This window comes from Thamnophis elegans, chromosome 15 (genome assembly GCF_009769535.1).
Source record: "Thamnophis elegans isolate rThaEle1 chromosome 15, rThaEle1.pri, whole genome shotgun sequence".
Lineage (NCBI taxonomy): Eukaryota > Metazoa > Chordata > Lepidosauria > Squamata > Colubridae > Thamnophis > Thamnophis elegans.
The window spans coordinates 44,244,453-44,272,088 of NC_045555.1; the positions used below are offsets into that span (position 1 = coordinate 44,244,453).

At 40.6% G+C, this 27,636-nt stretch overlaps 1 protein-coding gene across 1 annotated transcript; it reads right to left on the reverse strand.

The window, feature by feature from the left end:
* Positions 1–713: 713 nt before the first annotated feature.
* On the reverse strand, positions 714–27,380 carry LOC116518355 (lipase member N-like). Its single transcript, XM_032231688.1, has 13 exons — positions 27,309–27,380; positions 26,870–26,932; positions 26,704–26,745; positions 25,543–25,697; positions 17,972–18,098; positions 15,031–15,148; positions 13,467–13,665; positions 10,124–10,233; positions 8,906–9,039; positions 6,107–6,247; positions 4,013–4,084; positions 2,399–2,470; positions 714–947 (listed from the first exon to the last, which is right to left on the reverse strand). Exons 1-13 carry the CDS (start codon positions 27,378–27,380, stop codon positions 714–716), a joined length of 1,539 nt encoding a protein of 512 aa, XP_032087579.1.
* Positions 27,381–27,636: the final 256 nt, after the last annotated feature.

Consider the following 27,636-nt stretch of genomic DNA (forward strand, 5'->3'; position numbering starts at 1 on the left):
TCACTATTTTATTGAAAGAAAGCACTATGGACTATCATTTGAATCTCACAACTTATTTTGGATTATCTTTTCAGAAATATTTCTTCGTTAAAAAGAATAACACTTCCTATGTTTACTTCTCCATGATTTAAATAAAAAACCCTTAAGCTTTTGCTCCAAATGTGCCATTTAATTTATTCTTTTTTCTTTAGGGCTATGCAACCAAATGCCTTTCGCGGACTTGCTCCCCTTCCATATATTGAGTGTTCCTGGCTTTGTGAAGTTCTTCTTCTTCTCCATAGAATTTATTCAAGAGGTTTTCACCCAGCAGAAGGCTATCAACATGTTTAGCAAACGTTGATTCTTTTCTATTGCTACCCAATTTTGTTAGTACTTTGACTGGTCAGCTAGTATTGCTGCTTTGATGGGCAGCCACAATTTTTTTTTTTTTAAAAAGGAAATGTCCTGGTTGTCTATGAGAATTTAATTTGTTTCTCAATTGTAGAAGAATAAGACAAGGAATTCAGAAGAAATGGGAACAGTTTGAAGGAGTGATTTGGTGATGTAAATACTAGTTGGAGAAATAGTGTTAAATCAGGCTGCGAATATTTCTTCATCTAATTTATAGGTTCAGCTGCATTAAAACTTCAAGGTGTATTTTTCAATTGTCATTATAGCTTTAATGTGTGTTTTTAAATTGTCCTCAAACAACATGGTTTCTCTGTGCTTAAGAATCAGGGATATTTTTTCATTATCTCAATGATAGGCATGTACATAACCTCCGTTGCATCCAGTCCCCAAATGAAATCCAGATGTTGCCATTCAGGAACATGTTGGTGATGTATGACATTACTAAGCCGTGCTATTAATTCCTGGACGTCTTTTATGTTCACAAGTAAGTCATTTCCACCAGACCAGAGTGCAACGGGTATTTTTATATCTTCTAACTTGTATACAGGAGGAGTCATCTGGGAAGGAAAGCAACACATTTAAATAATTAGCCAAAAACTGACAGGAAGGGATACAACATATAAAACATTGCAAATTACCACTTTAAGAAAAGCCGGTGAGCAAGCAGAGTAATAGGGCTTTCTAGAATTCAGTGCAACCACTATACCTGTGATGAAACTGAAGGGTGTATTTTTGTGTGTATTTGTGTGTTTTTTACATGTGTTTTTTTTTTAAAAAAAAACTGACATTTGCCTTCAATACATAGCTGACCAGATCAGAGCCTCAGATAGGACAGGATATTCTGCCATTGGTCCAAAAGGAGAAAATGCTAGCTTAAATTAGTCTTTTGATGCAATTGCTGATGGAGCTCTGGTGTATGGTGGTTAAAGTGTAATATTGCAAGCAAAATCTGCACGCAGCCTGGAGTTTGATCCTGAAAGGGCTCAAGGTTGACTCGGACTTCCATCCTTCTGAAGTTGGTAAAGCAAAGACCCAGATTGTTGGGGGCAATGTGCAAATAATGCTTCGATATTTTAAACCACCCAGAGAGTCTGTAAAGCACTATGGGGTGGTATATAACTCTAAATGCGATTGCTATTTTGTTGTATACTGAAAGAAAGTCCTCACAGTTACGAATGACAGCTCGGTAGCAGCCAGGCGCGTCTTAGCCAATCAGACGCGCCTGTCAGTTGCCGAGCTGCTGGTATATAAAGGCAGGCTCTTCCAACTGTCAACTGATTCTTCAACTGGCAGCCGAACATACCAGTCTACCTGGAACTGCTTCGCTGCTTCTTCTCCACAGACTACCGGTCTAATCTTTGTTACAATTGTTTCTACCGTGCTCACAGCCGGTCTTCCTGAGATACTTTGTTAATAGTTACTGTTATATTAAATTGGTTACAGAGTTACCGAACCAGAGCCTCTGTCTTCATTCTTAAGTTACAATACTGGCCCTCATCGCCAGTTTTAAAGATTGGGTGAAAGGAACGCAGGAGCCATGGATCATGAGAGTAATGATGTTTATTAGTACCAGATGACAAGATGACAAGCGATTCAGAAATCCGTTACAAATGTCCGGTATTTATACCCTCAGGTCACCAACTGTCATTAGAACCTCCAATCACAGGCTGTGCTTCGCCCGACCAATTAGAACGCAGCACAGGCTGTTGCTGGGCTATAACATATTTCCAATGCTAAGTGGCTTGGCTAGGCAGGAAAGGTAGACAGTCTTAAATTTAGGTGTTGACTACCTTCAGACCAGGAAGGGCAAGAAATATTTCTCTACACTTACAATCCCTTTGATGACACTTTTCTTATTTTGCTTAACCTCAGCCTGCAAAGTTTGAAACAAGAAACAAGAAAAAAATCCTTCCCAACTACAATACATCGAAGAGGGAAACTATTCTGATCTAAAAACTACAAATGAGGAACAACATATTTTACAGGAAAAACTGTTTAATTTTCATACCTGGTTATACTTCTCCATGTTCTTTTCCTTGGTGCCATAGTCATATGCTTCAAAGACCTTTTTATTATAGTTCTGCAATGAATAGTATAGAATTATAAAACTGAATAAAAGAATTACCAGTCATTTTGATAACATACGCACTGCTATACAAGCTACATTGGCTTCCAGATGCAACTCAAGGTGCTGGTTGTCACCTTTCAAAGTTTTCATGGCTTGGGACTGAGTTACTTATGGGACCTTCTCTCTCCAGGGGTCTCTATCTGTCCCATCCAGCAGGAGGGCCTGTTCTGAGGGCTGGTTTGGTTGCATCCATGCTGATCTTCTGCAAGACTTTGAAAACTTGGATTGGTGCCCAAGATTGTAGTGTGTCAGTGTTAGAAATATGATCTTGCCCCCACACCCACAAGTCCATCACATGGTCCAATCTTCCACTGCAACGCTGACATTGTGCTGGGTGAGTGACATAATTCTGACTGTGGTGATAAGAGCCGAGGTGGTGCAATGGTTAGGGTGCAGTACTGCAGGCCACTTCAGCTGACTGTTATCTGCAGTTCAGCGGTTCTAATCTCACCGGCTCAAGGTTGACTCAGCCTTCCATCCTTCCGAGGTGGGTGAAATGAGGACCCAGACTGTGGGGGCAATATGCTGACTCTGTAAACCGCTTAGAGAGGGCTGAAAGCCCTATGAAGCGGTATATAAGTCTAACTGCTATTGCTATTGCTATAATTTTTTAGATAATGCCAATGTGTTATGTGTTATTGTTTTTGTTATATATATGTAGGTCTTCGGTTATTCGGGTTTTCTCCCACATAAAATTGGAAGTGACTTGGTGACGTTTCGACGAAGTCTCATTCGTCATCTTCAGGCTGGTTTACTCGGCTTCGTGCTTCCAGGAGTAGCATGAAGCCGAGCAAACCAGCCTGAAGATGACCAATGAGACTTCGTCGAAACGTCGCCAAGACACTTCCAATTTTACGCGGGAGAAAACCCGAATAACCAAAGACCTACATACAAACACCTGCAAAAACCTCAGAAAACACACACATACGTGTGTGTGTGTGTGTGTGTATGTATGTGTGTATGTGTCATTAGCTCGAATTTGTATATAAGCCAGACAGGTTTTATTGCATAATACTGCATAAGTAATATTGTGTAATGAAATTGAACCTTTGCAAGCAACCAATACAGTAAGCTTCATGCTGATCATGAATAGTTCACCTTGGATATAATTTTATTATAACAAGGGAGTTTATAAATCATATACTTAAATATATTTATTTGGTGGACTTCTTTTTCCTGCTCTGTTCTGTTCTGTTCTGTTCCATTCCCTTCCATTCCATTCTCTTCCATTCCACTCTATTCATTGACTTGTTCTATCTATGTGTCCCATACTGGTAGCATAATGGGGTTAATGTGTATGCATCATTTACGATTGTCACTGGTGCTTGAAATAAATTTATTTAAACTGGTAATAAAACTGGTGTTTAATAAATTCACACATAGTTCCACTGCATCCAGAATTAGTCAGAAGAAACCCACATATAGTACAATGATTAACAGATCCCTTTTATATTATGGTTAGAACTGGATTCAATCTATGGTACAAAAACCTACCTGTTTCCAGTGAAGAAGATTTTGTTCAGATGTTCCAGCAGGAGAATGTGCTACATACATGTCCATGCGACTCTGAAATAAAACAGTTGTTTATCTTAATTCCCTAATTAATTTCATCTGCCGTGTAGCAAAAATTCCATTAGAGCTTATTGTAAATTTGCGTGTCTATTTACATCAGGGACGTGCAGTCACTAGAGGCAAGGGAGGCGGGGCCTCACCAGTCTCCTCAGGGAAAGGAAAGGATTTTAAATAATTTTCTTAAAATAATTAAAGCCAGGGTAGTTGCTACCAGATTTCAAGTCACAGTGGCTTGGTGTCTCCTCTCAGTATTAACTAGGAGGAGGCCAGAGAACTAGGGGCCTCTTTTGCATAAGGATTTTTTCGCCTTTTAAGAGTTAAGCAAGGGTTAACAAGGGAAGAATTTCTTATGCAAAGGAGGCACGTATTCTCTCGCCTCCTGTAGAGGGCATTTTTAAAGGCTTTTTCGAGTTTTCTAGGAGCGACTAGCTCAGTCTGACTTCAGAGCTCTGGCTTTTCAAGAGGGCAGGGTAGGGCAGGCAGAAGCAGAGTTGAAATCGTCTCTGAAACAGCTGGAAAAGGTCCGTGTGTGGGGAGGGGGGAGGAATTCAAAAAGTTTGATCGGAAGGCAACAGGGAAAGGGGAAGGTATGGCAGAGGAGCTGCTTTCAAGCCTTTGGAAAATATATCCAATCCAACTTCTGTGTTTGTGTTTGAGAGTGAGTGAATGAGAGAAGGATCGAAGTTCTCTGTGTGCGTGTGTCTGTTTGAGAGAGGGGGGAGGGAGGGAGAGAGGGAGGAAGGAGGGGGAGGGAGAAGAAAAAGAACGGGAAAACTTATTTTGCAAGGGGGGGAAATGCTGTCGCTTTAAATCGGAACTGAGCATGCCTGGCTGTGGAATTCTGGGAGTTGAAGTCCACAAGTCTAAAAACAGCCTCACCGGGGCTAAAGCTGAGCGCACGTCACTGATTTACATTCATGAATAGACCTGATGCAATAGATGAACATCCCCAATCCAAGATACAGTGCAGTAGATTTAATTTTCATAACTCAGCTGGAGTTACCCTATTCGTTTGCTGTATAGTTACGTTGTATTTTGAAATTGAATGCATATACACATCAATAGTTTTGGATGACTAGAGCCATTTGTTATCCTGCAACTAGCCAGAAAGAGCTTTGTATTTTTCATTTTCAAACAATTCTCATTCCAGTTTGCTGATTCTTTATACAAGCTATTAGTTTTTGGAACCATCATGGTACTTGATTCTTCAGTTTTATTGGCATGACATTTGGTAAAAGCATCTTGGAAAGTTCCCACTTCCAATATAATGAACACAGTGACACCTACTCTTCTAAACCTTTTGGGTAGTTAATCCTTTCTTCCAAGAAATCTTGAAATGCAAAGATGAATAGTCAACCTTGTCTTATTTAAAATTTAACATCTAAGGGTTGGCAAACCTTTTCTGTAAATAGCAAGATTCTATCCCCCCCACCACCACCACCACCATATGAGTGGCTGACAGGACTGCAGGCTAAGGAACACATCGGCCATTGGATAGCAATAGCAGTTAGACTTATATACCGCTTCATAGGGCTTTCAGCCCTCTCTAAGCGGTTTACAGAGTCAGCATATCACCCCCCACAGTCTGGGCCCTCATTTCACCCACCTCGGAAGGATGGAAGGCTGAGTCAACCTTGAGCCGGTGAGATTAGAACCGCTGAACTGCAGATAACAGTCAGCTGAAGTGGCCTGCAGTCCTGCGCCCTAACCACTGCATAATTCTGGCCCAGCAAGGGCTCAACAGATAGACCACTCCTGCCCAGAATTTCCTAACCTTGTCCCTTGGTTCTCCACCAAACCCTCATCTGAAGCTCATCTGAGTCTTGGGCTTTCTGATCTGCTGCCCACCTATACATACATCCTTAGCTTGGAGGCCATATAAAAACAGGTGGCAGGTGAGATTTAGTTTGTGAGCCATACTTTGCCTTAATCTAAGAAAAAAGTGTTATTTTGCAACTGGCATTGCAAACATATTGAACAGAAAACAAGCCTTACTCATTTTCCCTTTATACATACCATGTTGTAATTGGGCGTATTAGAACCAACTATTACAGACATACACGATTCGCAGAATTCTGGTTTACGGTTGCAAATCGCAACTTTTAGCTTTCTCAGAGCACTAGGATCTTGCATAATTCCTTTGTAGCCAAACAGTGTCTGAAATATATTAATTAATGAATTAATTAGAATTGATGTAATTCAGTCAAATCAAATGTCATTCCAAACCCATCTCTGCTGTAAATCCTAGATGTTTCTCTCCTACTATAAATTTAAGAAAGAAACTCCTTCGTTCAGGAATACACAAACTGGATCTTTGCACGCTACATGTGAGTTGAAATTCCAAAAGGTGGACAAGGAAAAAAAAAAGTTTAATTTAGGTGATTTTAATTAGAACTATATTAATAAAATATCGGTAATGTGATAGATAATATTCACGTATCATATAATGATTTTAATGAGTTTTTTTTCCTACAAGTAATCTGTAGTCAGTTTTGAAGTTTTTATCTTATTTTATTTTATTTCAAACATTTATATAGCCACCATCTTTCAGCCAACTTGGGTGGCTCCAGGAGATTAAAAAAAACAAGTTTTTGTTTATTAGATTATAATATAAAAAGCAAACATTAGGAAATTAAGGAAGGAAAACGGAAGGGGAAAGTACGGGGAAAAGGGAAAAAAGAAAGAAAAGGCATTGACTTGCAGTAGAATAGGATATTAACATCAAACTTCAACTTTCTGAAGTTGAAAAGAGCCGAGGTGGCGCGGTGATTAGGGTGCAGCACTGCAGGCCACTTCAGCTGACTGCTATCTGCAGTTCGGCTGTTCAAATCTCACCGGCTCAGGGTTGACTCAGCCTTCCATCCTTCCGAGGTGGGTGAAATGAGGACCCGGATTGTTGTTGGGGGCGATATGCTGACTCTGTAAACCGCTTAGAGAGGGCTGAAAGCCCTATGAAGCGGTATGTAAGTCTAACTGCTATTGCTATTGCTATTTTTACTTTTACATAATAGTATAAACTAGCCCAGTGAAGGTGAATCTTTTAGACACCAAGTCTAAAACTGCATGCACCTAAACTGCATGTTTGCAAGTGCCCAAAATGAAAGGTGTGTGCATATGCACAAATGCATGTGGACATGTGCGGATATATGTACATGTGCATGCATGACAGTGGTGGGTTTCAAAAACTTTTGGAACCTCTTCTGTAGGTGTGGCCTGCTTTCCGGGTCCACTGGTGGAACCTCTTCTAACCGGTTCGGTAGATTTGACGAACCGGTTCTACCGAACTGGTGCAAACCGGTAGGAACCCACCTCTGATACACGCACATGTTGATATGCATGCATGTGGAGCAGACACCCAAAGACCAGCTGGCTGGGTGGAGGTGGGGCATCCCAACACCAGAAGCATGGCAAGAGGTAAGATCTTTTCCTTTCATGCGTTTCTGTTTCATTGTTTGCAGGGAAACAGAAGGTCATGAAAGAAACGCCAACAGAGGTGTTACATGGGGAAACCTTGCGGCTGCCATTACTTTGAGTTCTACCACACTGTGGACCAATTGAAGTTTTTAGCTGGTCTTCAAGGGCAGTCCTGTGTGTATCGTGTTTCTGTAATCCATACAGGAGGTGAACAGGCATGGGTTAATCGATTCATTAATTAATCAATCAAAATAGAACTGGAAGTGACCTTGGAGGTCTTCTAGTCCATCCCACTGCTCAAGCAAGAGATCCTGTACCATTTCAGACAGGTGGCTGTCCCATCTTTCCTTAAAAATCCCCAGTGGTGAAGCTCCTATAGCCTCTGAAGGCAAACCGCTTCACTGGTTAATTGCACTCACTGCCAGGAAGTTTCTCCTGAATTCCAGGTTGCCTCTCTCCTTGATTAATTTCCATCCATTGTTTATTTTCTTGCTTTCTGGTGCTTTGGAAAATAAGTTGTCCCCCCTCTTCTTTGTGGCAGCCCCACAAATACTGGAACACTGCTGTCATGTCAACCCTAGACCTCCTTTTCTCTACACTGGCCATACCCAATTCCCGCAACCATTCTTCGTGTTTTTTTCTCCAGGGGCACCATGATCAAGGCCTCCTGATCCACAAGAGGGCACAATTGGCACATTAGACCAGTGACGTGCAGTCAGGGGAGGCAGGGGAGGCAGAGCCTCACCACTGTCATCATGAAAAGAAAAAAAATATAAAAGGAAAAAGGCAAGAGCTGAGGTCAGGCTGAGCTAGTTGCTCCCAGAGTCAATGTGGATGACTCTGCTTAGTGCTTAACTGTTTAAAAAAGCCTATAAAAAGCGCCCTCTACAGGAGGAGGCAGGAGAATGATGTGCCTCATCTAGTCTGACTTTAGGCATGTTATGATCACTCGAGCAGAGTTAAGCAAGGGTTAAAAGCCTAAAAATTCCCGACATAGGTGAAGCACATCGTTTTCCTGCCTCCTCCTGAGAAAAAAAAAGAAGGAAACTTATTTCACAAAGGAGAAAAACAAATGCTGTCTCTTTAAATCGGAACTGAGCATGCCTGGCTGTGGAATTCTGGGAGTTGAAGTCCACAAGTCTAAAAAAAATTGTGTCAGTGCTTCACCAGTCTTAAACCTCACCGCACATCACTGCATTAGACAAATCTGTTCAACCACCCCCCCACCCCCCAGTCAATTTTGGTCAGGAAGTACAATTTGTGCCTCCCTGTCTTAGAGATAAATATCAGGCTAAGGTAAGATAATTGCCCACCTTTTTGAGTTATGCCCAGTTTTTATTACTTTCTTTGGAATAAGGCATTTGACTAAATTATTCATCAGCAGAGCCCAAAAGCACTTACCTTTATTACCAGACGATTGAAAAAGATGTTCAGTACAGGACATGTAGTATATTTTACTGCGGCTGCCGGTCCCATTCCAAAAAAGACCTTGATTTTTTCAGCCAGTTTTGGCCAAGAAGAGAATGAGATAAAACCTGAAGAAAAAGAAAAGGTTTTGCAAAAAACAAACAAACCTGGATCTCTTCAACTGTATAGGAGAGCAAAGTTTTGCACTAAACAACTATTATTTTTCTTCTTGCTCCTGCATTTCTGCAGGGTAATTGTGTGTTCTGTACACAGTGTACAAGTACACAGTAATTGTGCATTCTGTACACAATGCATGGAGGAGAATGTACTTGAGAGACCGCCTACTGCCAATTATCTCCACACGACCTATTAGATCTCATCGATTAGGCCTCCTCCGAGTTCCATCTGCTGGTCAATGCCGACTGGCAACCACGCGGAGGAGAGCCTTCTCGGTGGTAGCTCCGACCCTATGGAACGATCTCCCCATGGAGATTCGTACCCTCACCACCCTCCAGACCTTCCGCACAGCCCTCAGAATCTGGCTATCCCGTCAGGCCTGGGGCTAAAGATTGTAACCCGCCCGAATGGTATGAATGTTGTGTTTTAATCATGTATTGTCTTATATGTAAAAAGTCTGTTTTCCCCCCCTTTCCTTTTTTGATTGTGAGCCGCCCTGAGTCCCCCCAGGGAAAAGGGCGGCATATAAATAAACCTTCTAAATCTAAATCTAAATCTTTGGATTGCAATCAAAGAGCTGGATTGCATGATGAGTGTGAGATGCAGAGGAGGGAGGAATACAGCTATTTCTTGCTCTCATGTTCACAATGGGAAGATGCATTACATGATTCAGGTGCCCTCACTGATCAGCCAGAAGAAAATTGCTGAAACACAAGACTATCACTTCATGCTAGAACACATTGTTTACATGCAAAAGTCCTAGGCTTATGTGCAGAGTGTAGAAAGGCTAATTGCAGAAAACCCTTAGAGAGGAAGGGCTGGGTTAGATGAGCCAAGCCTTTCAAAGTGACTCATGATTCATAGGAATTCAGAAGCTGATTTGTTCAATTCTTCCTGCCTCGGCCTCCTCCATAAACTATTTGCCATGAGAGGTTCATTCTCAAATTGTTCACTGCAAGTTGCACAATTGCAATGCGTAGACTGTATTAGTTTTCCCCATTCATCCCTGCTCATGGATCTGCCTCTATAACTTACCAGCAGTTGTGCCTTCTGAATGGCCCACATAATAAAGCTGCGGCTGTTTGGTTTTGTTCAGGATAAAGTTTATGACGGCTGGAATGTCATAGTATCCCATCTCATGGAAACTAGGAAAGGAAGGAAGGAAGGAAGGAAGGAAGGAAGGAAGGAAGGAAGGAAGGAAGGAAGGAAGGAAGGAAGGAAGGAAGAAAGAAAGAAAGAAAGAAAGAAAGAAAGAAAGAAAGAAAGAAAGAGAAAGAAAGAAAGAACATTGATTTATAAATGCCAGCCTAGGTCATCTTGCTCAGAAATTATCTCCGTTGATCACATGGAAAGGATCACAGGGTAAAAAGCTGTAATAATATTCTTGCAGGCGTAAGAAGGATTTTAGAAGAGGGAAATCAAAATCAGGTTGTTGGAAAATCTTAGGAGAAAATAAGAACTTGTAATTTGTAATTTTAATAGATTTGTATGCCGCCCAATCCTGGAAGACTTGCTGAACTAGTATTACCAGATTAATACTCACAGCCCAGAACCTAATCTTGGAAGTAGCTAGTTCACTGAATATCAAATATCTTAGCAAATATATTTATGTTATTTATCACTAGGTATTTCAGCATTAAAAGAACTTTCTCTTCAGAAAAAGAGAACTTTCTCTTCTCTTCTGTTCTCCTCTCGTCTACATGGCGCTCTACGGTGCTCTACATGGGGCAGCCCTTGAAGAGCATTCGGAGACTTCAGCTTGTCCAGAATGCAGCCGCGCGAGCGATTGTGGGTGCACCCCAGTACACCCACGTAACACCTATCCTCCGCGAGCTGCACTGGCTGCCTATTGGTCTTCGGATACGCTTCAAGGTGCTAGTCGTCACTTATAAAGCCCTTCATGGTATTGGACCTGGGTACTTGAGAGACCGCCTGCTGCCAATTACCTCCAACAGACCTATTAGATCCCACAGATTAGGCCTCCTCCGAATTCCATCTACCGGCCAATGCCGATTGGCTACCACCCTGAGGAGGGCCTTCTCTGTGGCTGCTCCGGCCCTCTGGAACGAGCTCCCCGTGGAGATTCGGACCCTCACCTCTCTCCAGGCCTTCCGAAAAGCCCTTAAAACCTGGCTGTTCCGACAGGCCTGGGGCTGACGAGTTCCCCGTCCCCGCTCGAATTGTGTGGTTATTGATTGTTTTTAAATTGTTGTAGTTGTTTGTCCCTTGTTTTCCTCCTGTTTGTATCCCCCCTTACTTTGGTTTGTGAGCTGCCCTGAGTCCCTCTGGGAATAGGGCGGCATAGAAATGCAATAAATCAAATCAAATCAAATCCTCTCTTCTTCTGAACGTGGTCTTTGTGTTGCCTGAAAGCACATGGCCACGAACTTCTATTTGACTCCAAGTGAGTTTATATATTGTTTTGAGGAAAGAATGGAAATAAACTCAGTGGAATAAAACCTCAGAGATCAGCTTTAACCCCTAGTTCTGTATTTTATTTTATTGTTTTGTTTTATTACATTTTATATCATATTTTATATTTTTATTATTTTATTTTATGTTCGATTTCATATTGATTTCTTTATTTTATTTTTGTCCCCTCAAGTCAATCTTGGTTCAATCAAATTCACACATAGGTCAATTGCATAAGTTAGCAAATATATTTTTGTTATTTATCACTAGATATTGCAGCATTAAAAGAACTTTCTCTTCAGGTTCCCTTCTGAACCTGGTCTTCGTATTCTCCAGAAACACATGGCCAGCAACCACTGTTTGACTCTGAGGGAGTTTATATATTGTTTTGAGGAAAGAACTGGAATAAAATCGGTAGAATGAAAGCCTTTATCTTTCATTTTAATTTTAATCTCATTATTTTATCTTTTGGCCCCTTCAAGTCAGCCTTGATTGCAGGAAACTGTCTGGAAAAGTCCCTGAAGTTTACTTGGCAAGATTTCCGAAGTGGTTTGTCATTGCCTGTATTCTAGGACTAAGAGAGACAGACTGGTTTCTTGCCCAAGATAGAATTAGAAGTCATAATCACCTGGTTTCTAACCTGATGGACAAACTGCCTCCTGCTCCTATCTTTTAAAGTGGATAATCCATCATAATCTGCTATCCCTTTTAGATAATCCCCACTACAGTGGTGGGTTTCAAAAATTGTTTGAACCTACTCTGTGGGTGTGGCCTCCTTTGTGGGAGTGGCTTGCCACCCATGTGACCGGATGGGAGTGGCTTGCCGCCCATGGGACCGGATATGAAGATGCCGACGACACTTGTCAGAACCACCTTAAATGACCTCACACACAGCACTGGGCATGCATGAGAATAGGATGTAAACTGGTTTTTTTAAAGGCATCTTTGGTTTGCGTTAAAACAACTTCAACACACGCAATGTTCTGATTGCGCCACAAACGCAGTAGTCATCCTTACCTTCCACAGAGGCACTGAGTTTTATAAATAGGAGCATGATAGTATAGAATAATCATATCCAAGGACCAGTAGTGGGTCTCAAAAAATTTTGGAACCTCTTCTGTAGGTGTGGCCTGCTTTCCGGGTCCACTGGTGGAACCTCTTCTAACCGGTTCGGTCGATTTGACGAACCGGTTCTACCGAATAGGTGCGAACTTGTAGGAACCCACCTCTGCCCCACCACCACAGTGATACCCATTGTTATCGAGGCACTTGGTACCATGTCCAAGAGTTTTATAAAACATATCAAGAAATCTGCCAATTACCTTCAATAGACCGATCAGATCCCACAGATTAGGCCTCCTCCGAATTCCATCCGCCGGCCAATGCCGACTGGCGACTACCCAGAGGAGAGCCTTCTCTGTGGCTGCTCCGACCCTTTGGAATGAACTCCCCGTGGAGATTCGAACCCTCACCACCCTCCAGGCCTTCCGCAAAGCCCTTAAAACCTGGCTATTCCGACAGGCCTGGGGCTAAAGAGCTTCTGCCCCCCTCCTCGAATGGTATGGTTATTGTGTGTTTTAAATTGTGTACTGTTATGTTTCGTCTTTTTATCCCCTGTCTGTACCCCTTTCCCTGACTGAATTGTGAGCCGCCCTGAGTCCCCTTCGGGGAAAAGGGCGGCATATAAATGTAATAAATCCAAATCCAAAATCCAAGTCGCATCTTCCTGCAATAACACAAGGAGAACTACAAAAATCTGCATTACTCGGACATAACATACTATTTTAAGAAGATACTTGCTTGATATCTAGGACACTGGCAGCAACCCGTATTAACCCTTAGCACCAGTCAATGGTATTTGTGATGCATTTTTTAATGTTCAGTTGATTGAGTTTCATGTTTAATGAACAAAGTATAATAACAATACAATAATAATAATCTGCTAATCCCCTTTAGATTTTCTTACCTAAAGCTCCAGAATTCCTCCTGCCATGGTTTCAGTGTCTTATGATTCGAAGACCAGGTGTTTCCTCTGCTATTTCCAAGCCAAACATCATAACCGTTATCTGCTAATATGAAACCAAAACTGTTGTGGGGCTGGTTAGAAATCCAGTGGGAACCATCTCCAAGGCAGCTATGTGCCAAAAACACAGCAGGTCTTGGAGCTATAAAATAAGAACAGATGCTTTTTTAAAAATGAGCCAGATCATTGAAGACTGCAAAACAATTGAATTATTGTTTGAAATAAAACTTTCAAAGAATCAGTGTTTGTGGTTCATTGTCATAATCTCTTATTAGAAATAGTATATGTTACACTGGCTGGAATGAAAGCATGGTCATTATGTGATTAAATTTATAGAATTTAGGAACAGAGGTTTTAATGATGCATTGGATCTACTTTGCCTCCAACATTATGATATATTCTCAACAGTGATAAAATCTCCAAATCTTATATGCAAAGGATGTAGAACTTTTCTTTTTTAAAAGAAATTACCTAGGCTGTTTATCTTATTGGATTATCAATTGTCTTAGAAGCAGTATCATGACGTACAATACCTCAGGATCCCTCAGAATTCCCACAAATTGAGGATATATTTTTCTTAATCTTTCAAGAATCAACCTATTTAAATTATGCATTGGACTACTAAGACGGTTTAATAGCTAAAACTTTTTCCCAATTCTTCTTAAATGGGATTGAGTTTGAGTTGAGTTTATCGGTCTTGTATGCCGCCCACTCCCGAAGGACTCCGGGCGGCTTACAATAAACAAGGGAAGGGGGATAAATAAACAAAACAACACTTTAAAATACACAACAGTCACAGTTTCCGTGGGGCTGGATATTTCAAAAGCCCCCCGGCCTGCTGGAGCAGCCAGGACTTGGTGGCTTTGCGGAAGGCCGGGAGGGTAGTAAGGGTCCAGATCTCCACGGGGAGGTCGTTCCAGAGGGCCGGAGCTGCAACAGAGAAGGCCCTCCCCCGGGGAGTCGCCAGCCGACATTGGCTGGCAGATGGAATCCGGAGAAGACCTAACCTGTGAGATCTAATTGGTCTATGGGAGGTCTATGGGATGTTCAAAGGGATTCACCTTTGAACATCTGAAACAAAATAGTTTATAATTGGGCGGTTTTGTTCATGGTAGTTTCTTTCTTGCAACATCTTACCATGATTTGTCAGTTGGTCTCTTCAGCTTATAGGTCCTTTGACCATCTTCTTTTCTAAGATATTGAAGGAGGAAGGTTACAGCACAATTTCTTGTAACACCCAATACAAATGTCGGTGTCCATTCTGAGATTATCGCATTTCATTTTGAAGAGATAGATCATTCCACCTCAGTTATTGAAAAGTATTCTCAGCCATGTTCTATAAGAACCTCGCACGAGGTCACGTAGGTTCGTTGAGAGTAGAATGGTCCTCCACTTCAGATCTGAAGAGAAATAGTTGCTTCCCGGGTGTGGAGAGCAAAGGTAGCCCATTTGTCATTTCTCAAACCCGACTGCCATTGGATGCCATTTGATTTGTCCCTGGTCTTACCTTTATTTTCGCCATTATACCTTCCATATGGTATTCTGTTAATGGTAAGTATATATCCATCTTCTGTTTCAACACGATATTCCTCACTTGGATAGTTATGAAAATGGATAATTTCACTCTAAAAGGAGAAAAATAAGATAACAGAGCACACTTGTCTGAAGTTATATTTTTTGAACTTAAGCGGGCAGACAAGATGATGAATAGTGCAGAAAGCTCAGGAACAACAAAGAGGTTGCCAAAAATATAAACCTTCAAAGGGTGAAGCATAAGCAAGATCCAATTTATTTGTTGAGGATCCATCCCCAAAGTCAGTGGAACAAAAAACTGGTGTTTTTCTGAAGTACTTTGAATGACACCGACAAAAATAAATACTAGGATTTTTTTTCTCCTTTAGGAGAATTGAGAATCTCAAATGTTAGATAGATAGATAGATAGATAGATAGATAGATAGATAGATAGATAGATAGATAGATAGATAGATAGATGATATAGATATAGATATAGATCGATATCGATATCGATATCGATATCGATATCGATATAGATATAGATATAGATATAGATATAGATATAGATATAGATATAGATATAGATATAGATATAGATATAGATATAGATATAGATATAGATATAGATATAGATATAGATTAGATTAGATAGATAAATAGATAGATGATAGATAGATAGATAGATAGATAGATAGATAGATAGATAGATAGATAGATAGATAGAAAGATAGATAGAAAGATATAGACAGATATATAGATATAGATATAGATATAGATATAGATATAGATATAGATATAGATATAGATATAGATATAGATATAGATATAGATATAGATATAGATATAGATATAGATATAGATATAGATATAGATATAGATAGATAGATAGATATAGACGATATAGATATAGATATAGATATAGATATAGATATAGATATAGATATAGATATAGATATAGATATAGATATAGATATAGATATAGATATAGATATAGATATAGATATAGATATAATTAATAATAATAAATGTATTTTGGCTTCTTTGTAGAGCACAGAGTCCTGCACTTAGATAATTGTCTTCCTTTCGGTGTAGATGGAATTGTTTTAACATGTGCAAAGCTATTACTCTATGCTTAGTGCAAGGGCTATCAGAACCAAGCCTGTAAAAATTTAACATGTGAAATATAAATTTCATAGTTGGCCTGTGATAAGATTGGGAAACAATTTTATTTGTAGGGATCCTCATTAGGGGTCTAGAACTTAAGATCTGGATTAGGGTGGTCCTGGAATCGATTATTTTTTTTCTCAGAAAAAATAAAGTACATTGAAACATCATCTCTAAGCCCACAGATTTCTATAACAATTATTGTATATGCTTGAGATTAAGTGTACTTTTACTAATTACAAATGAATAGTAGCGAAGCAAAGCTGAATCTGGTTAATTAGGCACGAAAGCAAAGAATATCATGTATAATTCAATCCCCTTCCCTTGGCACCCCAGTCCATAGTCCAATTATAATTCACCCAACTGTCAGGTGGGAGATATCTTCAAAAAACATCACCAGGGTGGAATGCTGGACAGTAAACCTTGGCGGGAAACTCCCTTCCTCCGCATGCGCAATGAGATGGTCAGGACAGCGTCTAGAATCTTCCTCCAGCACATCATGATTCCCTTCCCCAATACCATGCCCCCCCCCTCCCTGTTTCAATGGCAGCCGAAGCAGCAGCAAAGCAGAAGCTGACATCTCTCCTATAATGGAAATTATCTATAGGTAGTCCTCGACTTACAACAGTTCATTTAGTGGCCGTTCAAAGTTACAGTGGCACTGAAAAAAGTGACTTATGACCTTTGCAGCATCCTCGTGATCATATAATCAAAATTCAGATGCTTGGTCCCGATTGATGACGGTTGAAGTTTCCTGGGGTCACCTGATCCGTTTTTCCGAATATTTGACAAGCAAAGTCAGTAGGGAAGCTGGATTCACTTATCAACGGGATACTAACTTAACAATTGGAATGATTCACTTAACAACTGACTGAGGCAAAAAAGGGTGTAAAATGGGGCAGAACTCACTGAATAAATGTCTCACTTAACAACATACGGGCTCAAATGTGGTCATAAATCAAGGGTTACCTATATCCGTACCATCTTGATACCATCTGTTCATAAGCACCGAGGGATAAAGATTCTGCAAAGACTTTTAAATCACTTATACTTGAGACATCAGCATGATGGGTTGGATATAACCCGGATGTAAATACAGGTTGGATATAAAAAACTAAATTAAAAATTAAAAAAATGTTCTTGACTTTACTCTTATTATTTGGTGGTTTCTATATTGTATAAAATAGCATTTGGCATTAAACATTTCTACATCACACTGGAGTAAATTTAATAAAGAACCCTTCGAAGGGTATAGATTTGGCAGTGGTGCCTCTTTCGCATTTCCTTTGTGTATCTGGCTTCAGCTATCAAAATACATCAAAATACATACTTGAGAGACCGCCTACTGCCAATTACCTCCACACGACCTATTAGATCTCACCGATTAGGCCTCCTCCGAGTTCCATCTGCCGGTCAATGTCGACTGGCAACTACGCGGAGGAGAGCCTTCTCGGTGGTAGCTCCGACCCTATGGAACGATCTCCCCGTGGAAATTCGTATCCTCACCACCCTCCAGACCTTCCGCACAGCCCTCAGAACCTGGCTATCCCATCAGGCCTGGGGTTAAGACTACAACCCGCCCGAATAGTATGAATGTTGTGTTTTAATTATGTATTGTCTTATATGTTAAAAGTTTGTCTTCCCCCCCCCCCTTTTAAGTTGTGAGCCGCCCTGAGTCCCCCCAGGGAAAAGGGCGGCATATAAATAAACTTTAAATCTAAAAAAAAAAAATCTAAATCTAAAATCAGTAAAAAATGAATTTAACATACGATATTCATAAAACACTCAGGGTTCGCGTTGGAATTAGTGTCAAGTCTTTCTGAAGTTCCCAGTTCTTCCAAGCTGAGCAGTCCATGGCATAAACAAGCCATGATGATGAAACTCCTCATCTTCATCCTGTACGAAGCAATTTAGTCACCTTTGAGAAACATAAGCTTCCTGGAGATACAAAGCATCACACTTGCCCTCAAATATCTTCTGCTATCTGTGGCCTTAACCAGAAACAGCCCATTGAGCAGAATTTTACTTTCTAAAAACAATGGAAACAAGTCAAATCCCGCTGAGCTTAAATCTGAAAGAGTGTTGTAAAATAATTAATTAAACACATAACTAGCCGAGGATCTGCATCAAGATTAAGCCACAAAGGCATTTACTGGCTAGGATTTATAGGGATCTTTCTCTCATCTTCCCCTGTTACCAGTTTCACCTATTGTACCCCTAATGTGAATTAAACGAAAAGAAAAAGGACCCTAGGATGAATTTTCCAACCAATCAAAAATAGTTGAAGCCATCTGCTCAGTCTCCCTTTGGATTTCAACTGCTGAGTTTTAATATTGCAGATTTTGCCAAAGATAATTACACTGCATTATCTTACCCATAGGCAAGAGGTGCTACAGAGTTTGTACAGTCGTGTCTCGTTAATCATTATTTATTGGTTTCAGGACATGTGATGAGTACCAAAAAAATAAGTACTAAATACATTTTCCCCTAAGGAATAATGTAGTGAATCACAAGGTAGCCAATCTAAGGAGGGATATTACTTGAGAGACCGCCTCCTGCCAATTACCTCCTTACGACCTATTAGATCACACAGATTAGGCCTCCTCCGAGTTCCATCCGCCAGTCAGCGTCGACTGGCAACTACGCGGAGGAGAGCCTTTTCAGTAGTAGCTCCGACCCTTTGGAACGATCTCCCCGTGGAGATTCGTACCCTCACCACCCTCCAGACCTTCCGCACAGCCCTCAAGATCTGGCTATCCCGTCAGGCCTGGGGTTAAAGATTATAATCCGTCCCCTCCCGAATGATGAATGAATGTTGCTTCTATTTTTAATTACGTACTGTTTTTATATGTCATTGTGTGTACTCCCTTCCCTATACGTTGTAAGCCGCCCTGAGTCCCCTCAGGGAAAAGGGCGGCCTATAAATAAATTTATATATATATTAAAAAAAACATTGAAGTCTAGCTTCTGCATTGAATACTAAATAAACGATGAGTACCGGGTCATTTTTTTATGTCAAAATGCATTGAGTACCAAATGCAATGGGTTTCACAACAGTTGGATGCCAGATGCCACTGTAGTTCAAAGCATTTGTAGGACACTAGATATTACATTTTTCTTCACATTTTCTTACCCAAAATAAGCAATTTGCATATGCAATTTGTCCTGTTTCAAGTTCTAACCAGAGAGAGAGAGAGAGAGAGGGAGGGAGGGAGGGAGAAAGAGAGAGAGAGGGAATTGAAATGGAATTTAACACTTCACTTCAAGACGTGAGAGATAAACAGTGAACAAAATATGTAAATAAAACAGGAGCTTACCTGAGAAGCTTGTTTTTAATAGAAACTGACAGAAGATGCATCTAAATCCAGCCAGGGTCCAAAAGCCAAGCCAGGGTTGTCATCTAGTCGAAAGATCAGAGGTTCCAAGTTTCTTACACAGATAGAAGCCACACACAAGTATCATATAAGAGCTAGAAATCAGTCACTGTTTCCCAGAGACAGGAAAAGGCAGCGTGCATCAAAGCTGCTTCTTAAATAAGAGTACAGTCTGCTATCCATAATCAAGGGATTTATTCCCTTGTTTGGCAAGAAATCTTGATACAATGCAATACAATACAATATCAGAGATAGAAGGGACCTTGGAGATCTTCTAGTCCAACCCCCAGCCTATTGCAGTGGTAATGGTGATGACGAGCGTGTGCTTTTATTATCTGACTCTGTATTATGCAAAAAACGTGTTATTGAAATTGAGGCTGCCCCATCACCCTTGTTGCAATTCAGATGGTGCTTAATTGGTGGAATATTACGTGAATATCTGTTACACTATTATTAATTGCATTGTGACAGTCTTAATTTATAGTGCTGTTAGTCTTACTTATTCTTAATTTATAGTGCTGTTTCATTTGTTTTGCTGATTACACTGGAAGGCTGGTAATCTAAGGAGGGATAGAAAAATTGTTGGTAATATCGCTGAGAGGTAAGGTGTCTCTTCATAGCTGGAATATTCAAGTCAAGGGTGTAGCAACTGTATGTTGAAAAATACCTTTCCTCCTTTTTAACTCATGGAGAAAGAGCAATAGCATTTAGGCTTATACACTGCCCATAGCACTTTACCACACTTTCTGGTTGGTTTATAATGTTGAAGCATTATTTGCATATTGCCCCAATAACCTTAGTCTCTGAAGAATAGAAGGTCAAGCTAACCTCAGAAGAATAGAAGGACAACCTAACCTAAAGCCCTAGCAGGATTGAACCACAGGCCGTGGGCAAAAGTTGCCTGCAATACTGCACTTTAACCATTGCATCATCTGGGCACAGAAAGAGGGAGTGAGATAGCCAAAATCCAAAGTCTTAAAGTACCCTCCACCATCTAAACATAAAAGCAGATTGTAAATTATAGAAAAATGAGGTTTTAGAATATGAAAGAAGCCTGTGCAGTACAGTTGGGGGTGGTGAGGAGACCAATATTTTCATCCAGCCTGGGTAGAACATGAAAGAGTTACCACTGGAAAATATAGGGCCTGAGCAGAACTATAAATTTGTAGAAAGGGTGGGAAAACCTATGACAATTAGAGTTCATTAATGTAACTGGCCATCATTAGATGAATTTCCAGATAATACTTGGAGAGGTAGATCGCAATTTAACTAGGTGAGTTAAGCTCAGAAAGATCTGTTCTCATTCACTATTTTATTGAAAGAAAGCACCAATAGTTTTTGAACAGGAAAACAAATTCAGTGTGTAGATTTATTTAAATGAATTTAACAAATAGGGGATTTCTTAATTTCCTAGCTCTTCTATCATCTCTCTAGAAGGCTCAGTCAAAGCTGAATCTGTGGAAGGAGTCAGTGTTGATATGAATTTGGCGTTTATAGCTGCCGGGGGGGGGGGGGAATTTGCTCATGAGGTTTTCCTTACAGCCACTTTTCTGTCCATAGACATAGAATGTTCTCAGTGGTTGATCCTTTTGAACAGCATCAACAAGGGAGGAATAGCTAATGGAATTGGTTGTAAACCAGTGCTTCCCTTAAAATTAAATTCAGATAATGAGGGCTGATAGAAAGGAAGCCAAAATACAGTTCCTTGTGAAGCTGCCAGCTCTCACCAGAAGGAATATTGGTTTCAGTCATGTGAAGTTCTAATTTGGCAATATCCCCAAAGGTGCTTTTTTCAAAAGGCAACTGGACTTGGTTTTCCTTGAAGACATTTTGTCAAACCTGCCCCAGTCAGATTCCTTAGGAAAGAAAGACCCTTGATTCCATTTAACTGATAGGCTCTTCTACTAAAGATTGCTGGTTTCAGTAAAGCCAGAATGAAAGATTCCTATGCAAAAGGTTACACATTGTTTTCCTCATCCCAGCGCTTCCCTCTTTGACCAATTCATCTTCAGCCAATGGAAAGTCATCTAGGTGTTTTGAGAATCAGCCAATGGAAAGTCATATAATAAAATTATATCCAAGGTGAACTATTCATGATCATCATGGAGCTTACTGTATTGGTTGCTTGCAAAGATTCAATTTCATTACACAATATTACTTATGCAGTATTATGCAATAAAACATGTCTGGCTTATATACAAACTGTTTTACCAACCTCAGAAGAATAAAAGGTCAAGCTAACCTAAAGCCCTAGCAGGATTGAACCACAGGCCGTGGGCAGAAGTTTCCTGCAATACTGCACTTTAACCATTGCATCATCTGGGCACAGAAAGAGGGAGTGAGATAGCCAAAATCCAAAGTCTTTAAGCACCCTTCACCATCTAAACATAAAAGCAGATTGTAAATTATAGAAAAATGAGGTTTCAGAAGAAACCGAAGCCTGTGCAGTACAGTGGGAGGTGGTGAGGAGACCAATATTTTCATCCAGCCTGGGTAGAACATGAAAGAGTTACCACTGGAAAATATAGGGCCTGTGCAGAACTATAAATTTGTAGAAGGGGTGGGAAAACCTATGACAATGAGAGTTCATTCATGTAACTGGCCATCATTAGATGAATTTCCAGATAATACTTGGAGATGTAGATCGCAATTTAACTAGGTGAGTTAAGCTCAGAAAGATCTGTTCTCATTCACTATTTTATTGAAAGAAAGCACCAATAGTTTTTGAACAGGAAAACAAATTCAGTGTGTAGATTTATTTAAATGAATTTAACAAATAGGGGATTTCTTAATTTCCTAGCTCTTCTATCATCTCTCTAGAAGGCTCAGTCAAAGCTGAATCTGTGGAAGGAGTCAGTGTTGATATGAATTTGGCGTTTATAGCTGCCGGGGGGGGGGGGGGGAGGACTTTGCTCATGAGGTTTTCCTTACAGCCACTTTTCTGTCCATAGACATAGAATGTTCTCAGTGGTTGATCCTTTTGAACAGCATCAACAAGGGAGGAATAGCTAATGGAATTGCTTGTGAACCAGTGCTTCCCTTAAAATTAAATTCAGATAATGAGGGCTGATAGAAAGGAAGCCAAAATACAGTTCCTTGTGGAGCTGCCAGCTCTCACCAGAAGGAATATTGATTTCAGTCATGTGAAGTTCTAATTTGGCAATATCCCCAAAGGTGCTTTTTTCAAAAGGCAACTGGACTTGGTTTTCCTTGAAGACTTTTTGTCAAACCTGCCCCAGTCAGATCCCTTAGGAAAGAAAGACCCTTGACTCCACTTAACCGATAGGCTCTTCTACTAAAGGTTTCTGGTTGCAGTAAAGCCAGAATGAAAGATTCCTGTGCAAAAGGTTACACATTGTTTTCCTCATCCCAGCCCTTCCCTCTTTGACCAATTCATCTTCAGGCAATGGAAGGTCATCTAGGCGTTTTGAGAATCACTGAGATGTTTGGAGCAATCCGCATTCCATTCTCAGGGTGTGTGGCCTTGAGTGCTGGCACAAACTGGTTCTGTACTGCCCTGGTCTTTGTCAAGCTATCATTCTGCCCTCCCTATTTCCCATCACATGTTTATTGTCCATTTGTTCTGTCTTGCTCCCTCTGCTTAGCTCTTGATGTCCAGCTTCTGGCAACCTAAGATCCTGGCAACCTTGGAACCCAATCTATTGTTGCCTGCATCCTGCCAACAAAACTCTCACACACACTGATACATATAGAGGATTCAGGGGTGACATTCAAATTTTTCCCCTACCAGTTCTCTGGGCTTGGCTTGATGGTATCCTGTGACCGAGTGGGTGTAGCTAACCTGATGTCACTCATGGCCACTGCCACTCAGTCACACGACCCCCCCTCCAGCCATGCCCACAGGACCCAGTAAGAAAAAATGTGTGAGAAAGAGAAGGAGTGGAGGGAGGAAGAGAGAAAAAGAGAAGGAGAGAGGGTAGGAAGGAGAAGAAAGAGGGTAGGAGTAGGGGAGAAGTAAGGGAAGGAAGAAGGGGAAGGAGAGGAGGAAGGAAGTAGAGAAGGAAGGGAGGGAGAAAAGAAAAGAAAGAGAAAATAAGGTGAAATGTGGAGGAGAGGTAGGGGAAGAAGAAAGAAGTAAGGAGAGGTGGGTGGAAGAGAGAGAAAGAGAAGGAGAGAGGGTAGGAAGGAGAAGAAAGAGGGTAGGAGTAGGGGAGAATTAAGGGAAGGAAGAAGGGGAAGGAGAGGAGGAAGGAAGGAAGTAGAGAAGGAAGGGAGGAAGAAAAGAAAAGAAAGAGAAAATAAGGTGGTGTCATAGCAGGTGCGAAGGATGGTAAACAAAGCAATCCAAACTATACCTTATAACCTTTTAAATGGAATAACAATAATATAAGAATGGCAAAGAAAAAGAATAACTATGTGAATGTATACCTATAATTGTATGTAAGAGAATAAATGACAGTAAGAATATAAAGCACAATATAGGTAAACAATATTTGGTTATAAATAGCTAAGTATAAATAAATATAGAATTGCACATAAAAATGGATAACGAATAAGGAGACCATGAATGCAAGATAGAAATGTATAGAAGGGAAAACACTAACTGCAAAGAAACCAATTATTGAAATAACCAGTCCAATCTGGTCGAATTTCACTCCTGTAGAGGATATATTTTACTATGTGCCCAAACAAATGAATGGGAGCAGCATGTTGCATTTTTCTTTCCACCCGTGATCAATGAAAAATTGGTTCTTCCAAACCAATTTTCTTTTTCTGGCTCTTCCAAACTTGATGGTTAGCACATGTAAAATGTCTTCTCTCTGATCACACATGGGAGGAAAAGGCTATCTTAATATCTAAGTGCTCCACCTGTAGTTTTCTGAATGGTGCTATACTAATTTGATGCTTGCTCCTTTAATTGCATGCAAAAAACTATCATAACCCCCTTCATGATTATTCATTTAGCATTTTGTTAGCCCAGTTTATGGCATGGCATATAACCACAAGTACCATGATGTAGCCTATGCTTTCTTGCCTTTTGGTAGTTCTGTGGGATTGGGGTGATTCTTTGCACATTACTATCACATGGAATTCCTTTATTAGGGAGTTAGAGATCTTTTAGGTTTTAATTCTGATTCTTGCTCTTACTATATGACCGCAGCCACCTCTGAATCATAGATCTGGGTGTTACTAATAAACTTAGGCTCAATGGTGGGATTCAGCCACTCCGCACTTATCCAGGAGAAGCGGTTGTTAACTTTCTAAGCAGTTCGGAGAATGGGTTGTTGGAAGAAATCACATTTTGTTTTGTTTTTTCCACTTTACAGGGCTAATCTCTTAAGGAAGGCAGGAAGGAAACAGTCTGGGGTTGTTTCTAGCTTAATCTTTATTGCCATACTTACAGAAACTGCCTCTCCGGTTAACTCTTCTTGAAGCGCCCATCGACATGAGTGACATTGAGTTGGCCACGCCCACCCAGTCACATGACCACCAAGGCCCGCCTAACCAGCTGGTCATTAGGGCAGAGAACCAGTTGTTCAATGATTTGAATCCCACCACTGCTTAGCCTGGTTTGGACCATCCTGTAAATCCCACAATTTATTTTGGGTTATCTTTTCAGAATTATTTCTTTGTTAAAAGAAATTTCCCTGCTTGTCTATGAGAATTTAGTTCGTTTATCAATTGTAGAGGAATAAGGCAAAGAATTCAGAGGAAATGGGACAGTTTGAAGAAGTGATTTTTTTTTAATGTAAATACTATTTGGAGAAATAGTGTTAAGTCAAGTTGCAAATATTTCTTTAACTAATTCATCGGATAAGCTGCATTAAGACTTCAAGGTGTGTTTATCATCACAGCCTTAAGATGTTTTTTATGTTTGTCATTATGCAACATGATTTCTCTGTACATCACTGCTGGGGAATCACAGATATCTTTTCATTATCTCAATTATATGCTTATACATAACCTCAGTTGCTTCCAGTCCCCAAATGAAATCTAGATGTTACCCGTTCAGGAACATGTTGTTCCTGAATGGCATGACATTACTTAGCCGTGCTATTAATTCGTGGACGTCTTTTATGTTCACAAGTAAGTCATTTCCACCAGACCAGAGTGCAATGGGTATTTTTATATCTTCTAACTTGTATACAGGAGAAGTCATCTGGGAAGGAAAGCAACACATTTAAACAATTAGTCAAAAAGTAAAAGGAAGAGATTCAACGTGTAAAACATTGCAAATTACCACTTTAAGAAAAGCAAAGTAGGATAAAGTTTACTCCTCAGTTATTTTTACTAGGTATATGTACCTAGGGAAGTCAGGGGGGGAGCGAGGTGGGGTGTTTGGGGGGAGGGGTGGGGAGGGGGGGACATATACTATATGTTAGATTTCAACGTAAGGCGATTTCACATGTATACTATCTCTCTTTAATTTCTCCGTAAAAATAGGACAAGCTGAATACATTGACATATAGTAGAAATACACCAAGGGGAGGAGGAGTGGGATAGAAGGAAGAGGGGGAGAGAGGGTGGGAGAGAGGAGTGATAGAGGGGGAACAAATAAAAAAATAATAAAAAAATAAAGAAAAGCAAAGTAATTTCTAATTTCTGAATTTCAGTGATGAAATTGTGATGAAACTGAAGGGTGTATTTGTGTGTGTGTGTGTGTGTGTGTGTGTTTGTGTGTGTGTGGATTACATGTGTTTTTTAAAAAAATAACTATGACATTTGCCTCCAGTACATAGCTGAGCAGATCAGAGCCCCAGATACGACAGGACATTCTGCCATTGGTCCAAAAGGAGAACATGCTATCTTAAATTAGTCTTTTGATGCAATTGCTGATGTGAAGGAGCTCTGGTGAATGGTGGTTAAAGCACAATATTGCAGGCAAACTCTGCCCGCAGTCTAGAGTTTGACTCTGATGGGGCTCAAGGTTGACTCAGACTTCGGTCCTTCTGAAGTTGGTAAAGCAAAGATCCAGATTATTGAGGCAATGTGCAGATAATGCTTCTATATTTTAAACTGCCCAGAAAGTCTGTAAAGGGTGGTATATAAGTTTAAATGCTATCGCTATTTCCATTGCTAAATGGCTTGGCTGGGCAGGAAAGGTAGACAGCCTTAAATTTAGATGTTCAGAGGAGGAAGAACCAGAAATATTTCTCTACACTTACAATACCTTTGATGACACTTTTCTTACTTCGCTCAACCTCAGCCTGCAAAATTTAAAATAAGGTACAAAACAAAATTTTACCCATCTACAACACAACCAAGAAGGAAATTATTCTGATCTAAAAGCTTCAGATGAAGTATTTAATAGGAAAACTTTTATTTTCATACCTGGTTATAGTTCTTTTCCTTAGTGCCATAATCATATGCTTGAAACACCTTTCCATCATACATCTATAATGAATAATAATTACAGAACTGAGTAAAAGAATTACCAGTCATTTTTATAACATACCACTGCTATACAAGCTACATTGGCTTCCAGATGTAGCTCAAGGTGCTGGTTGCCACCTTTCAAAGTCTTCATGATTTGGGATTCAGTTATTTATAGGACCGTCTCTCCCCAGGGGTCTCTATCTGTCCCATCCAGCAGGAGGGCCTGCTCTGGGTACCATCAGCTATGGGCTAGGTTGGTCCCATACATGCTGGGTGACTTGATATCATTCCCGTTTCCCGGTTTCCTCCTCCCCTGCCTCTTTGGCTGCTTACCTTCTGTGGCGGCTGGCCACAGGCCACTTAAAAGTCCTCCATTCGGCACAAAAGTGGCTACCATTGCCAACATCTTCTTCACGCATACGTATTCCATTGTCTTGCAAATCCAAGTGACTTTCAAGATGCACATGTGCGAAGAAGATGGCGGCCATGGCAGCCACTTTTGCGCCGACCGGAGGATTTTTCAGTGGTCTGCAGCCAGCAGCTGGCCTCTTTCGGAACGGTATGCAAAGAGGCGGCACAAGTGAGTGGCGGCCGGACTGGCAAGGTGAGCAACCGGTGATAAGGGGACTGGTTCAGTGGCATGGCCAGCCAGTCATTACTACCGGTTTGCCAAACTGGGCAAAATTTCTGCCACCGGTTTGGGCGAACCGGTGCAAACCGGC

What these genes read in the sequence shown, in the direction of transcription:
- LOC116518355 (XM_032231688.1), bottom strand. Translation starts at nt 27,380, where the DNA reads ATGTGCATCTTGAAAGTCACTTGGATTTGCAAGACAATGGAATACGTA. An exon ending in AACAACATGTTCCTGAACGG is followed by an intron (nt 18,099 to 25,542) that starts GTAACATCTAGA and finishes TGCTTCGTACAG; the next exon opens with GATGAAGATGAGGAGTTTCA. An exon ending in CTGAGTGTTTTATGAATATC is followed by an intron (nt 15,149 to 17,971) that starts GTATGTTAAATT and finishes TTCTCCTTTTAG; the next exon opens with AGTGAAATTATCCATTTTCA.